Here is a 13,791-nt window from a genome sequence, read left to right on the forward strand (position 1 = left end):
CAAAAAGAATGTGTTTGCAAGCACGAGGGATTGGCCAATGGCAGTGTCCAAGTAATTAGCAAGTTATGATATCAAGCAAGCGCAAACGCTGGCTGTTAGATATCCCTAGACACGAGACTAAAGAGTTGAGCTTGTGATTTTAATTTTTCAAATTGTTTACTAGACGACTACAGTATATTGTGGTGTGTCTTCTGTCTAAACGTATGCTACTGTAGCTGGTTGCATAAACACAAAATATTAGAAAACTTGTAATATATTTTACTAATTATATCAGGTCAGATAACGACAAGAGAAAATGATCACAAGGGGTTTCTTTGTCTGTCCAACTATTTGTCTATCTGTCTAATAGTGAGATATTGGTTTGTAGCACATGTAAGTAACCTGCGATCTTTTGAGTTATCAACTGCATCCAATACTTGTGTATTCCACCTAATGTCTACTGTCTTGATGCACACCAATGCTATCAATGCAATAATTAAATTTGATGTAAAGTAGACAAACAGAACGAAAAGCCATTGGCTACACACATGATTGAACACCCTACATTGTGTTAATCACAAAGTCTCAAACTTCTAAACACGAAAGCGACCCAGATACAGTGCAGACAATGAGTGATTTCTGAGAAAACATTCATTGTCTACTGCAGTATTAAGACACTTAACTACATATTGATGTGTGTGTGTCATTATGCCCCTCCATGATGGGCAAGTGGGGTCTTTACCTCCATCTGGGCGAGCCCAGCAGGGTACGTGTTTCTGTGTAATCCACACGGCGGTCAATGGCTAGCCAATTCGATATAGATTGCAGGCATTACAGTGACAGCAAACATCGGAACAGCACGTCTAGTGGATATCAATGACCACCAGAAAAGCACTAAACGTCATTGTCAATGGAGAGTTTGCCAGACCACAGAAACTCCCCGACAACTGAAACGAGTCATAGTCTCACGGACAAAGCTAGAGAAACATGAGAAAGAAAGACAGACAAATTTCATAATTTACTGTTGTGACTGGGGTTTGAAACTCCAAACCATGGAGTGATAACCATTGATATAATTATTGTAATAAATATAAATACACATTTAATTATTAACCACGTGATTAAACACCATCAAACAATGTCAATCTTAATTTAGACATTTCTGCAGTTGATTTCATTTCAGAATTGCCGAAATGTTGTTTACTGTAATTTGTACACAAGTTTCAGTTGCATGAAATCATAATAGAATAAACTCTTTTAATTCACAATATTTGCTATGTGACCTGTGAGATGTCCAAGAGGTTCATGTGAGATATACCACTGACATGATAATGCAACAACTATTCAGTTGGGTTCTGCATCTCCTTCACCTTCTTCTTCTTCAAAGTCTCCTTCCTCTTCAGCAGTAGCATCTTGGTATTGCTGATATTCAGACACAAGATCATTCATGTTTGATTCAGCCTGAACAAAATAACATAAACATATTACAATCACATCACATTTAAACTCATATCTAAACCCATGCAAGTCTTACTTCAGTAAACTCCATCTCATCCATTCCCTCTCCAGTGTACCAATGTAGGAAGGCCTTACGCCTGAACATGCATGTGAACTGTTCAGAGATTCTCTTGAACAGTTCCTGGATGGCGGTGCTGTTACCGACAAACGTGCCCGACATCTTGAGACCTCGTGGTGGAATATCACAAACGGCTGTTTTCACATTGTTCGGAATCCATTCCACAAAGTAGCTGCTGTTCTTGTTTTGCACATTCAGCATCTGCTCATCGACTTCCTTCATCGACATACGACCACGAAACATAACAGCAACAGTGAGATATCGACCATGACGAGGATCACAAGCGGCCATCATGTTCTTGGCATCAAACATCTGCTGGGTCAGTTCTGGAACAGTGAGAGCACGATACTGCTGTGAACCACGACTGGTGAGTGGAGCAAAACCAGGCATGAAGAAGTGGAGACGAGGGAATGGCACCATGTTGACAGCAAGTTTACGAAGATCAGCATTCAGTTGTCCAGGAAATCGAAGACAAGTCGTAACACCACTCATTGTAGCAGAAACCAGATGATTCAAGTCACCATACGTAGGCGTGGTCAGCTTGAGAGTACGGAAACAGATGTCATAGAGAGCTTCATTGTCAATACAGTAGGTCTCATCAGTATTCTCAACGAGCTGGTGAACAGACAGAGTGGCATTGTAGGGCTCAACTACCGTGTCACTCACTTTAGGAGATGGAACGACAGAGAACGTGTTCATGATACGATCGGGGTACTCTTCGCGGATCTTGGAGATTAGTAGTGTCCCCATTCCTGATCCTGTTCCTCCACCCAACGAATGAGTGAGCTGGAAACCTTGAAGACAGTCACATCCTTCCGCTTCTTTCCTCACCACATCAAGAACGGAGTCAACAAGTTCAGCTCCTTCTGTGTAGTGACCTTTAGCCCAGTTATTTCCAGCACCACTCTGACCTAGAGAGACAAGCCCGTTGCAACTAGTGTGTGTACGATGGGCGCATTGCGTTAACGCGCGTGCTTTTGTTACTGCACTCTACATAATTTACTCACCGAACACAAAATTGTCAGGCCGAAAAATTTGACCAAACGGTCCAGAACGAACTGAATCCATTGTTCCTGGTTCTAGATCAACGAGAACGGCGCGTGGAACATATTTCCCGCCTAGAATTCCAAACAGAATGTGTCAATCACACTTGTTGTCGTTTCCTAGCAACAATCACAATTAGCTAAAAACCTGTTGCTTCGTTGTAATACACGTTGATCCTCTCGAGCTGAAGATCAGAATCACCGTGATATGTTCCGGTAGGATCAACACCGTGCTCATCAGAAATTACTTCCCAAAACTAAAAATATCAAATATTCTGGTTTAAACTTCGAGACCAAAAAGATGTCGTTACCTTCGCTCCTATCTGATTTCCACACTGTCCTGCTTGTAAGTGAACAATTTCACGCATTTTTAACAAATTCGCTAGCGATGGAAATGACTGCGGACGCTGGAAAGAGTCTCAATGCACTGACGCGGTATTTCAATGGTGAGACTATTTCAACCAATGACAAGCTGCTAACAGTCACATGACTGGGAAACGTTAGTGCGCACGCTCAACTGGTCGCTTGTCAGGAAAAGCATGGTACTAAACTAGATGTCTAGCCTATGTAGAGAGCTAGTGGTAGTCAACCAGCACGATTTGAGCAGGACTAGTGAGTTTTGGCTGTGCGAATAGCGTTGAATCACTTCTGGAGTTTCCAGGAGTTTCCATATGCCCTAGACATAAAAAAGTCAACAATCTAACGTGAACTCTAGAGGCAGGGGTAGCTATCTCCGCAACTGACTTCAAGGTCGACGTTGAAAGACGTGGAGGGCCTAGCATTTGTCCATTTGTCCATTTCTGTGTGTCTGTGTGTGCGTGCGTGCGTGCGTGCGTGCGTGCGTGCGTGTGACCAGTCGCTGCGCTTTCAGCTCTTTCGGAATATCACTAAACTTCAAACTGTCGAGCGTAATACGGTAAGGTAACAATAAAATGACCGTCACGTGCAAGCTGCAACAACCACTGTAGCTATAGATGTCGATCTACCCTAACGAATGCGTAAAGTCACAGTTTTAATACCAGGTTTGGAGTGATATTTATATAATATAATAACAGCGACACAAATACTGACTAGATAAAAGACAAGAGAGCATCACTAAAACTGTCGCTAAAATGCAAACATCTATATCGATAGCTACAAAAAGTACTGCATGCTATACCTATGGCGCGCCATGTGTGTCAAAAGTCGTTTCGTCGGCTCATTGATGTCGATTCGTCGGCTGGTTGATGTCGTTTCGTCGGCTGGTTGATGTCGTTTCGTCGGCTGGTTGATGTCGTTTCGTCGGCTCATTGATGTCAGCGGGTGGCCTCAGGGTGCGTGACCATTTCGTCCATCCCATTTTCAACAATTGAATAAATATTGAATTAGAAATTGAAAATAGCCTAGAAGTTGCTTGTAATCTCAATATTCAATTCTATTAAAAATTAAAATTGACTGATTGACAAACTATAATTATCTGCGGATTATAATAAATATTGAAAACATACTTAATTTCTAACCAATTTTCTATTTCAATGCAATGCAATATTGAAATTGCAAGCACGTTAGTTTAATTTTCAATGTTAAATTCAATAATCAATTTAAATTTAATTTAATTTTAAATTTTATTTTTATTTTTAATTTAAATTTTAAAAATTAAATTTTGAATTTTGAATTTGCATGGCCAATTGGTCCATTACATTTTTAATTTTTGAGACAAATTAAAAATTGAATGTCAAATTAAAAATTGACTGGCGTTGTTTGCTCTTACCTGCGAATTTTCAACACTTGCTGTGTCCACTGTGGACTCGGGCCCGCCACACGCGGCGAAGTCCCTAAAGGCGGTCTAAAGGCTTTCTTATAACAGGCACCCTAGTGGATACAAGCTACGACGTGTTAATTAACATGCGTACGTCTCTAGACAACGATGTTTACAACAACGTGTAGAGGTGCCTGTACAGGCCTGTAAGGACCTTATCATAACACGAAGTGTTTACCTGTGAATTGTTGATCTGTTGTATCCACTAAGGTTAGTGCCTCTAGGGACTTCCCCGCGTGTGGCGGGCCCGAGTCCACAGTGAACACAGCAAGTGTTGAAAATTCGCAGGTAAAAGCAAACAACGCCAATCAATTTTTAATTTGACATTCAATTTTTAATTTGTCTCAAAAATTAAAAATGGAATGGACAAATTGGCCACGCAAATTCAAAATTCAAAAATTAATTTTTAAAAATTTAAATTTAAAATAAAAATAAAATTTAAAATTAAATTAAATTTAAATTGATTATTGAATTTAACATTGAAAATTAAACTAACGTGCTTGCAATTTCAATATTGCATTGCATTGAAATAGAAATTGGTTAGAAATTAAGTATGTTTTCAATATTTATTATAATCCGCAGATAATTATAGTTTGTCAATCAGTCAATTTTAATTTTTAATAGAATTGAATATTGAGATTACAAGCAACTTCTAGGCTATTTGCAATTTCTAATTCAATATTTATTCAATTGTTGAAAATGGAATGGACGAAATGGTCACGCACCCTGAGGCCACCCGCTGACATCAATGAGCCGACGAAACGACATCAACCAGCCGACGAATCGACATCAATGAGCCGACGAATTGACATCAATGAGCCGACGAAACGACATCAATGAGCCGACGAATCGACATCAATGAGCCGACGAAACGACTTTTGACACACATGGCGCGCCATATATACCTGCATGCAGATACGCAATCATGTGACTGTCCTACTGCAATTAATATGTTTCCAATACTTTGGCACCTAAATGTTTTAGTACTTTTCCAGTCTCGCTTTTGCCTTATCACATTCATCTTCTTCTAACGGTTGCTTGCTTTGGTAGATCAACCATTCGTCTGGAGTTGTGTCCACCAAATTCCAATATTTCAAAAGAGGTTTTCTACAATTAACCCAAGCTCCAATCTGTTGTACTGATAGAGATGGCAAAGTTGGGTCAGGAACAAGTGACTTCTTCCATAGTCGACCATCGTCGTAATGATCAAGATACTCTGCAAGGTTTGGCAAAGAGGGATCGTCGCCTCTAACCCACGAACGCTCTGCAGCGTCTGTGCTAAGACACCTGTCGAACACTGGGTGTTCCAAATTGCGTAATCGCGTTCCATGAAAAGCGGGGAATATGTGATGAGCACATTTATGATCTTTGTTCTCGTACACGAGTCAGCATTTTGAACCACAAAGTGGACACTTGGCTTGACATCCTTTTATTTATTTCCAAAGTTTTTCACGCTGATCGCTCATGCTAGAATTGACTTTTGCTTGCAAATAATTACATCGTACTTCTGTTAGCAGCTCACTCATCCTACCCTTAAACCGTTCACAAAATATTTCAACTCTTGTAATAGAAAAGTAGGTTATTTGTGGAAATCTGTCCAATGCAATCATTAGCAAGTTTCGAACACTAGCACTCTCACATTTGTCCGCTGCAATAAAGTGAGCCTTGATTTCTAAGATAATATACACCAATGTTGCAAACGTTGATCATACCTGGACACGCCTATACATATCAAGTGTATACAATGCAACATATGCATATACTACGGTTTGAAGGACCTTAACCTTTTGCTTGTGGAGACATAGAAGCATGTGAAAGTGGAACATCACTAAAACTTCTTTTAGTTAGTTTTTCAGTCAAAGAACTCAAAACTTAGACGAGGGAGCAAAATGTTAGTGACAGGAACAAATATGCAATGTATATACAGCACAAGTACAGTATCACTTTCTCTCTGTCGCCAATGAACAAGTCAATAGTTGGAAGAGCACCAATTCTAAATTCAGCTGACTCTAGCTTTGGAAACAATGTTCTTAACAAAGAACCAAGCATTGTGTATTTTGGACCACCCAGAGCACAAAGAAATTGAAGGTAAATCTCAAAGCTAAAACAGAAAACAATAACTGAAGATCCAGGCGTAACGCTTAGGAGCTCAATCTGTTCCCGATTTACTTTCTTACGACCACCATCCTCAAGAAATGCGACAATACAACTAATCATTCCATCTCGATTCTCCTCAACTAATTTTGGTTGAACACCATCAAGAGTCAACGTAACAAGTTTTGAGCAAGTGTCGCCGTACGTAGCATAGAGAGGGCTCATTTGAGTAGACAAATATCACCTCGTCTTCTTACACGTTAAAAATGTACTACACATAGCACGTAATTTAGCCTCGCGGTCCTTGACGATGACTTTGTCTTCCTGTCTAAAATAGAATGTCGACTTCGCCGACTTTGAAGAACCCCTGAATTTTTTGGCAGAATCTGAAAGACTTCGCTTTCTTTCCACGGATCCGCGGCTGCTTGATGCCTGCAAAACTGATCGTTTACCTTGAATTAGTTCAGCAGCATGTTCTTGTCCTTCTACGTTTTGCAGAATGCTACAAAATCTAGGCAACGCGTCGGGTCCCTTCTTCGGTAAGATATTGTTTAGCAGCTTTCTTGAACGGGATTGATCGGTCTGATATGATTCTAGTGTATCGTAGTCCTCTTGATTAAGTAAGCCGTCTGCTCGCAAGTGATCCAAAAAACACGATGGCTGCAATATTTTGACTAGCTCAACAACATGAGGAACAACATACTTTTCCCAGTCATCCGACATATTCTACGAACACTGCATGGCAACAACATCACGTTAAACGTCAATACTCGCTTCGTTAGCACGACATCTAAAGTCTACTCACCTCCACTTCTACTCATTTACTAGCCTCTGACCTCTCACATGCAGGATTCTATTCCCGTATAACTTCGCGTGTGCTAAGCAAGCTACGGTTGAGTCTAGCATACCTTCGCAACGTGAAAGCCTAAAAGACCATAATCAGTATGTGTGTTTGTAGCCTTAAATCCTAAGTTGGCTATCATCAGAAAGTATTCACCTGAATTACTCACTTCAATGCGCGTGCACCTAAAATTTATATATATATATATATACTATCTATATATACATCTCTGGAAAAAATTATAAGACCAGATGCATTTTGACTACGTAAGTGGTTTGACAAATCAGATTGAGCAATAATGATTATCTATAATATTTAACCATTACATTTTTGATAATGAAATGCAGACAAAACAATAAAAATAGCGTTTTAGCAAAAGAAGTTACAGAGACATTACCTGGTCTGAAATTGTTTTACTAAGTATAACTACATGCTATGCAAAACCCACAATTTAAGTTTCATTTCTGTACTATATATGGAGTAACGTTAAATGCTATTTTTAACTAATACTACCATGCCGAAGAAGAAGCAATTGAGTTGTAAAACGAAGACAGCTATCCTGGTACTGCTGAAGGAAGGCTACAGCGAGCGACAAGTTGCTTCCAGACTCAAGATTTCCAAAACTGCTGTTCACCAGACAAAGGAGAAAAAGAAAACAACTGGAGCAACTGAAGTGCAACCAGGCCGTGGCAGAAAACGTCTCTCTAGTGCCAGGGAAGACCGCTACCTCATCCGAAAGTCTCTCTCTAATAGACGACTGACTTCAAGTGACCTCCAAAAAGAGTGGAAATCTGGGTGCAATGTCAACTGTTCAGCCAGAACTGTTCGCAACAGACTCCTTCAAGTAGGACTGAAGTCCCACAGAGCAAGAAAGAAGCCGTTCATTAATGAAAGACAAAGAAAGCAAAGACTCAAGTTTGCAAAAGACCACAAGGATTGGACTGTTGATGACTGGAGCAAAGTAATCTTTTCTGACGAATCCAATTTCCAGCTTTGTCCCACTCCAGGGCGTTTGATGGTTCGTAGAAGGTCAGGAGAAGCGTATAGACCAGAATGCCTTGCCCCAACTGTGAAACACGGCGGAGGATCGGTGATGATATGGGGTTGTTTTAGTAAGTCAGGAACTGGCAAAGTCCGACTCTGCGAAGGACGCATGAACCAAGCCAAGTACAGGGTTGTTCTCGAAGAAGACCTACTTCCATCAGCTCAGATGTTATACCCCAACTCTGATGACTGGATATTTCAACAAGACAATGCGCCATGCCACACAGCAAAGTCTGTAAAGTCATGGATGGAAGAAAAGAACATCAGGATCCTGACTTGGCCAGCTCAATCTCCAGATATTAACCCAATAGAAAACCTGTGGAATACCATGAAACGCAAAATGGAGAATCACAAACCTTCAAACAAAGCAGAGTTGTTTGATTTTCTACGCCTGGAGTGGGAAACGATCACTCAAGATGAATGTGAGAGGCTGGTGGAAAGCATCCCAAGTCGAATTCGGGCTGTGATTAAAAACAGGGGCTTTGCCACAAAATATTGAGTGTTTTTCGTACTTTTGTAGTTGCATATTGCTGTTAATGTTGGTTATTGTTATTTACTGCTTATTGTATGTTTATTTATTTAGTAAATCTTCTTCTAACAAATTGTCATGTAATTTGGTAGATTTTTGGTTGATACATTTTCAGATTAATATAAGCATATAAACAGGCATGTCTTACAGCATCTTAGTATATGAACCAAACTGTTATAAATGACAGTGATAGCCCTGGTATCAACAAAATGTGGTACATTTGTAACCCTAAACCCAAAATTTGAAGGGTGGTCTTATAATTTTTTCCAGAGATGTATATAACGTCAGCTAGCGCACTAGCACAATATACGGGATAACGTCTGTAAACAGCCTGGAAGCGGGGTGTATCCTAATTGTGGACATTTTTTCTCCGTTACAGAAAGCGACTGAGCCTGAGTAACAGCTGAACTAGATACCTGAATGGTTGCCTCACAACCTGGTATTTTGGGCCGCAATCAAAACCATGTTCTGTTGTGTATCACCTCTGTGTAAAATGGCATCGTTCCTTTCAAATTTTGCAGAAACCAAGTGTTCTGTCTACGATACAATGCAGGAGACGATCAACCATGTTTAGATAAACGTCTGAACTGTAAACTGTGCTTCTAGCATCTTTTTGCGTTGCTGGTAGAGCTGATTATTGATATCAGACAAGGTAGTTTTGACCTTCCACCTATCCTAGGTGAGTTTGTAGGTTTTCAATTTGTGTCTTATTGTTGCCAGATCTAGTAGCAGTAAAGACAATCAAATTCTGACTGGATTACTAATGTCGCTGATATTGACATTGCACCTACTTTGTTCGTTCTCATTTCATACCCTATTGTGGCCAGATGTAGTAGCAGTGAAAACAGCTAGATTGTCAGTGGATTACTGATGTCTAGATCTAGTGTGAGTGAAGATATTCACGTGTTTACTGGACTGGAAATACACGTTCGCTCCATGCCCGTAATGCGCATCTTTAGCACGTTAGAGTCAACGTAACTATAGGCTCAAAACTGTACCAAGGTACTCGATAATTGCTTAATTAACTAACATCAGGGCACTTTCATGATCCAATAAAAGATCGATTCGTATACCTCGAATTTGTGGACGTGATGGGAGGAACCTTGTAGGTGCTAACAGTTTCGCAGGTGAATCCTGGTGATACACCACAGAACAATGTTTTGATTGCGGCCCAAAATACCAGCTTGTAAGGCAACCATTCAGGTATCTAGTCCAACTGTTACTCAGACCCAGTCGCTTTCTGTGGCGGAGAAAAAATGTCCACAATTAGGATACACCCCAGTTTGGGCTGTTCACAGACGTTATCCCGTATATTTTGCTAGTGCGCTAGAAGACGTTGTGCGATTCTAGTCGTACAGGTATTGTTCCAAAGCTTAGACATTGGTGCTTACATCGGACATGTTTCCCTCTCTCTCCGTTGCAGGTTACCAGAGAAACAGCGTTTGTAACTCAAATTACCGGGGAGTGTCCACAATTAGGAACACCTACCCTACTGTAACAGTATACATAGATATATAGGTCAATGCAAATGTTACAACAACGATTTTGACATAATCGAAGTTCTGTCTTCAGTAAGCTGCACTGTTTATTCAAAGGGGCGCTAGTTTTCAACGCCGTCTGCTCTATATTGTTTGTTCATTGTACACGTCTAAAGTGTGTGCCTGTCTTTCTGTCTGTCTGTCTGCCTGTATGTATGTATGTATGTACGTCTATCTATGTACTGTATGTATGTCTATCTATGTATGTCTGTCTGTCTGTCTGTATGTATGTATGTATGTCATTCTGTCTGTGTCTCTGTCAGTCTGTCTGTCTGTATGTATACATGTCTGTCTGTCTGTCTGTCTTTTTTATTTTCAACATCAACACCATACAGTGAATATCAGTAAAAGGCACCACAGGTAAATAGTGAGTTCTCGACCAATGGGTCGAGTTACACAAATCACATTAACGGAAACAAGTGTGCCTGTCTGTCTGTCCATCTGTTTATTTGTGTGTGTGTGTGTGTGTGTGTGTGTGTGGTGGTGGTGGTGGTGGTGGTGGTGGTGGTGGTGGTGGTGTGTGTGTGTGTGTGTGTGTGTGTGTGAGAGAGAGAGAGAGAGAGAGAGAGAGAGTGACATTTTCTTTGCCAGATTGCTGTTGGTGCACTCAAGTCTGTGCATAAATGTATCCAGACAAGATGTTCCCGCACCAGTGTGCTTATCTGTGCGAAGGACAGCAACTGCAGAGCAAGTGCTACAACAAGGGCGTAAGTCCCTGTTTTCTGGTGATAACGAAGGCAGTGCCAAAGGCCAGAAGATATCTGGTCTAATTGAAGGTATTCCTTGGACACTCAAGGAATAACTTCGTAAGCAAAGTATTGCCCCATCAAAGTGCAAGTTGTATGTTGTAAAGGTTCAATTAATTAATCAGCTACATGGTAGGAGTTTGTTTCATCTGTTAATTAATCATTGGAACCTAGGTTATGGAAGATAGTGATCTTGGTATGGTGTAGTTACCTGTCTTGAATACTATCTATCAACATATTTGATTACCTATCATATATTATTAATAGGTCGAAATCAGCACCAGCACTCAGCAGAAATCACAACTACTAAGGCACCTGACACAGCTATCCCAGTTTAAATTAAGTGAAAGGGGTGAGCTTTCAATATGATAATGTAAAGCTTTTTAAAGTAGCACAAGGATGCTATGCACTGTAGAGTGTATAGTCTTCCAAGTTCATTGCAAATGAAATAGTGAGCAAATGACAGTATCAATGTTCAATGATGTAGAACTCATGTATAAGATTGAAACTAGATACATACTGATCAGTTGTCTTTGGTTCAATAGCTCCAGAAGTAGCAAATTTGAAGTTGCTGAAGCTGTCCAAGTGTATTGAAAGAGGAGGCTTTGGAACTATCCACCTTGCAACGTATCGAGGTACATCTGTTGCTGTAAAAAGATCAATATTACAGGTGAAGGAGAGAAGGCAACTGCATTACGGAAGATTAAAGCGTTATTGTAAACTCAGTCAATTGTGTATAGACTGTTAGTTAAGAATTGGGACAAATTTTGTCACACAGGCATCTTCGTCATCCCAATACCATAATGATAATTGATACCATACAAGCGAGCACAACGTTCTGCTTATTATAACTATATCCAATCTGGAAGTCTGCATGATATACAGTACTTCACGTAAAGGTGCACTAGACATGTTGTATTTTCATTCAATAAACTTGGCTTACTGTTTGTGTAACATTTGCATTGAGAAAACACCACTACTTGTCGATGACAAGTTTACTAGTTCTATTGAGTAATGCTGCGACGAATTGCAGTTCATGCATTCTAAACAACCGCCATTTGTCCATAGAGATTTGAAGCCTGCCAAAATTCTGGTCACAGAATTTCATTTTGTGTTTATATTTAGAAATAAATGATAAGTTTTGTATAGGTTGACCTTCCATCTTTGCACACATATCTGTGTGACATGGACCTGACACAGGTACAGGATGGCGGTACCCAGCTATGTAAGGTGACTACAGCAGGAACACCTATGTATATTGCCCCGGAATTGTTTACAAGTGAGTTTGTGACCCCCACTGATGTGTGGGCATTTGGAATTATCTTGGTAGAAGTTATGACAGAAAAATACAGCTGGAGCAGAATGCTCAACATGGACATGTCTGCCACCTTCCAAGAAAAAAACTGCCACCATTATGTACTTGTTGGATGCTCCTTTGCAGAATGTGGCGAGGGCCTGCCTCAAGTATGAGCCACCAACGAGGCCATCAATGACCAAGGTAATACAACTCCTCTACAAGGCTCAAGATGCAGTTAAAGCTTAATAAATAACGTAATAGTTTATGTTTGTCTAGCATGTGGACTCTTTCCTATTTGTTTGAAGTCTATGCATAAACTCTAGTCGTACAGGTATTGTTCCAAAGCTTAGACATTGGTGCTTACATCGGACATGTTTCCCTCTCTCTCCGTTGCAGGTTACCAGTGAAACAGCGCTCGTAACTCAAATTACTGGGGAGTGTCCACAATTAGGAACACCTACCCTACACTATTTACTCACCGAACACAAATTGACAGGCTGGAAAATTTGTCCAAACGGTCCAGAACGAACTGAATCCATTGTTCCTGGTTCTAGATCAACGAGAACGACGCGTGGAACATATTTCCCGTCTAGAATTCCAAACAGAATGTGTCAATCACACTTGTTGTTGTTTCCTAGCAACAATCATGATTAGCTAAAAACCTGTTGCTTCGTTGTAATGCACGTTGATCCGCTCGAGCTGAAGATCAGAATCACCGTGATACGTTTCGGTAGGATCAACACCGTGCTCATCAGAAATTACTTCTCAAAACTAAAATATCAAATATTCGGTATGTTTGTTGAAACTTCGAGAATAAAAAGATGTCGTTATCTTCGCTCCTATCTGATTTCTACACTGTCCTGCTTGTAAGTGAACAATTTCACGCATTTTTACCAAATTCGTTAGCGATGGAAATGACTGCCTACACTGAAAAGAGTCTCAAGGCCAGCATCTCAATAGTGAGACTACTTTAATTAACCAATGACAGGCTGCTAGCAGTCATATGACCGGGAAACGTTAGTGCGCATGCTCAACTGGTAGCTAGTCAATGAAAAATATTATACTCGCTTACATTGACGAATCAGGAAAAGCATCAGGTACTAGATTATATGTTTAGTCTATGTAGAGAGCTACTGGTAGTCAGCCATCACGATTTGAGCAGGACTAGTGAGTTTTGACTGTGTGAATAGCGTTGAATTACTTCTGCAGTTTCCAGGAGTTTCCTTAATTAAGTCCTAGACATCAAAAAGTCTACAATCTAACGCGAACTAAATGTCATGAAGACATTGTTGGTAATACTGTTACA

At 40.3% G+C, this 13,791-nt stretch overlaps 1 protein-coding gene across 1 annotated transcript; it reads right to left on the bottom strand.

Annotated features, from left to right (window-relative positions):
• Positions 1–1,216: 1,216 nt before the first annotated feature.
• On the bottom strand, positions 1,217–3,051 carry LOC134195200 (tubulin beta-4B chain-like). The gene is made up of 5 exons (XM_062664201.1): positions 2,910–3,051; positions 2,747–2,855; positions 2,563–2,673; positions 1,514–2,466; positions 1,217–1,440 (listed from the first exon to the last, which is right to left on the bottom strand). Exons 1-5 carry the CDS (start codon positions 2,964–2,966, stop codon positions 1,324–1,326), a joined length of 1,347 nt encoding a protein of 448 aa, XP_062520185.1. The 5' UTR covers positions 2,967–3,051; the 3' UTR covers positions 1,217–1,323.
• Between the last annotated feature and the right edge of the window lie 10,740 nt (positions 3,052–13,791).

Source organism: Corticium candelabrum, chromosome 19, assembly GCF_963422355.1.
Source record: "Corticium candelabrum chromosome 19, ooCorCand1.1, whole genome shotgun sequence".
Classification (NCBI taxonomy): domain Eukaryota; kingdom Metazoa; phylum Porifera; class Homoscleromorpha; order Homosclerophorida; family Plakinidae; genus Corticium; species Corticium candelabrum.

Coding starts and splice junctions, on each gene's coding strand:
- LOC134195200 (XM_062664201.1), bottom strand. CDS start 2,966: ATGCGTGAAATTGTTCACTTACAAGCAGGACAGTGTGGAAATCAGATA. Junction 2,674..2,746: donor GTATTACAACGAAGCAACAG/GTTTTTAGCTAA, acceptor TTGGAATTCTAG/GCGGGAAATATGTTCCACGC. Junction 2,467..2,562: donor GCCTGACAATTTTGTGTTCG/GTGAGTAAATTA, acceptor TTGTCTCTCTAG/GTCAGAGTGGTGCTGGAAAT.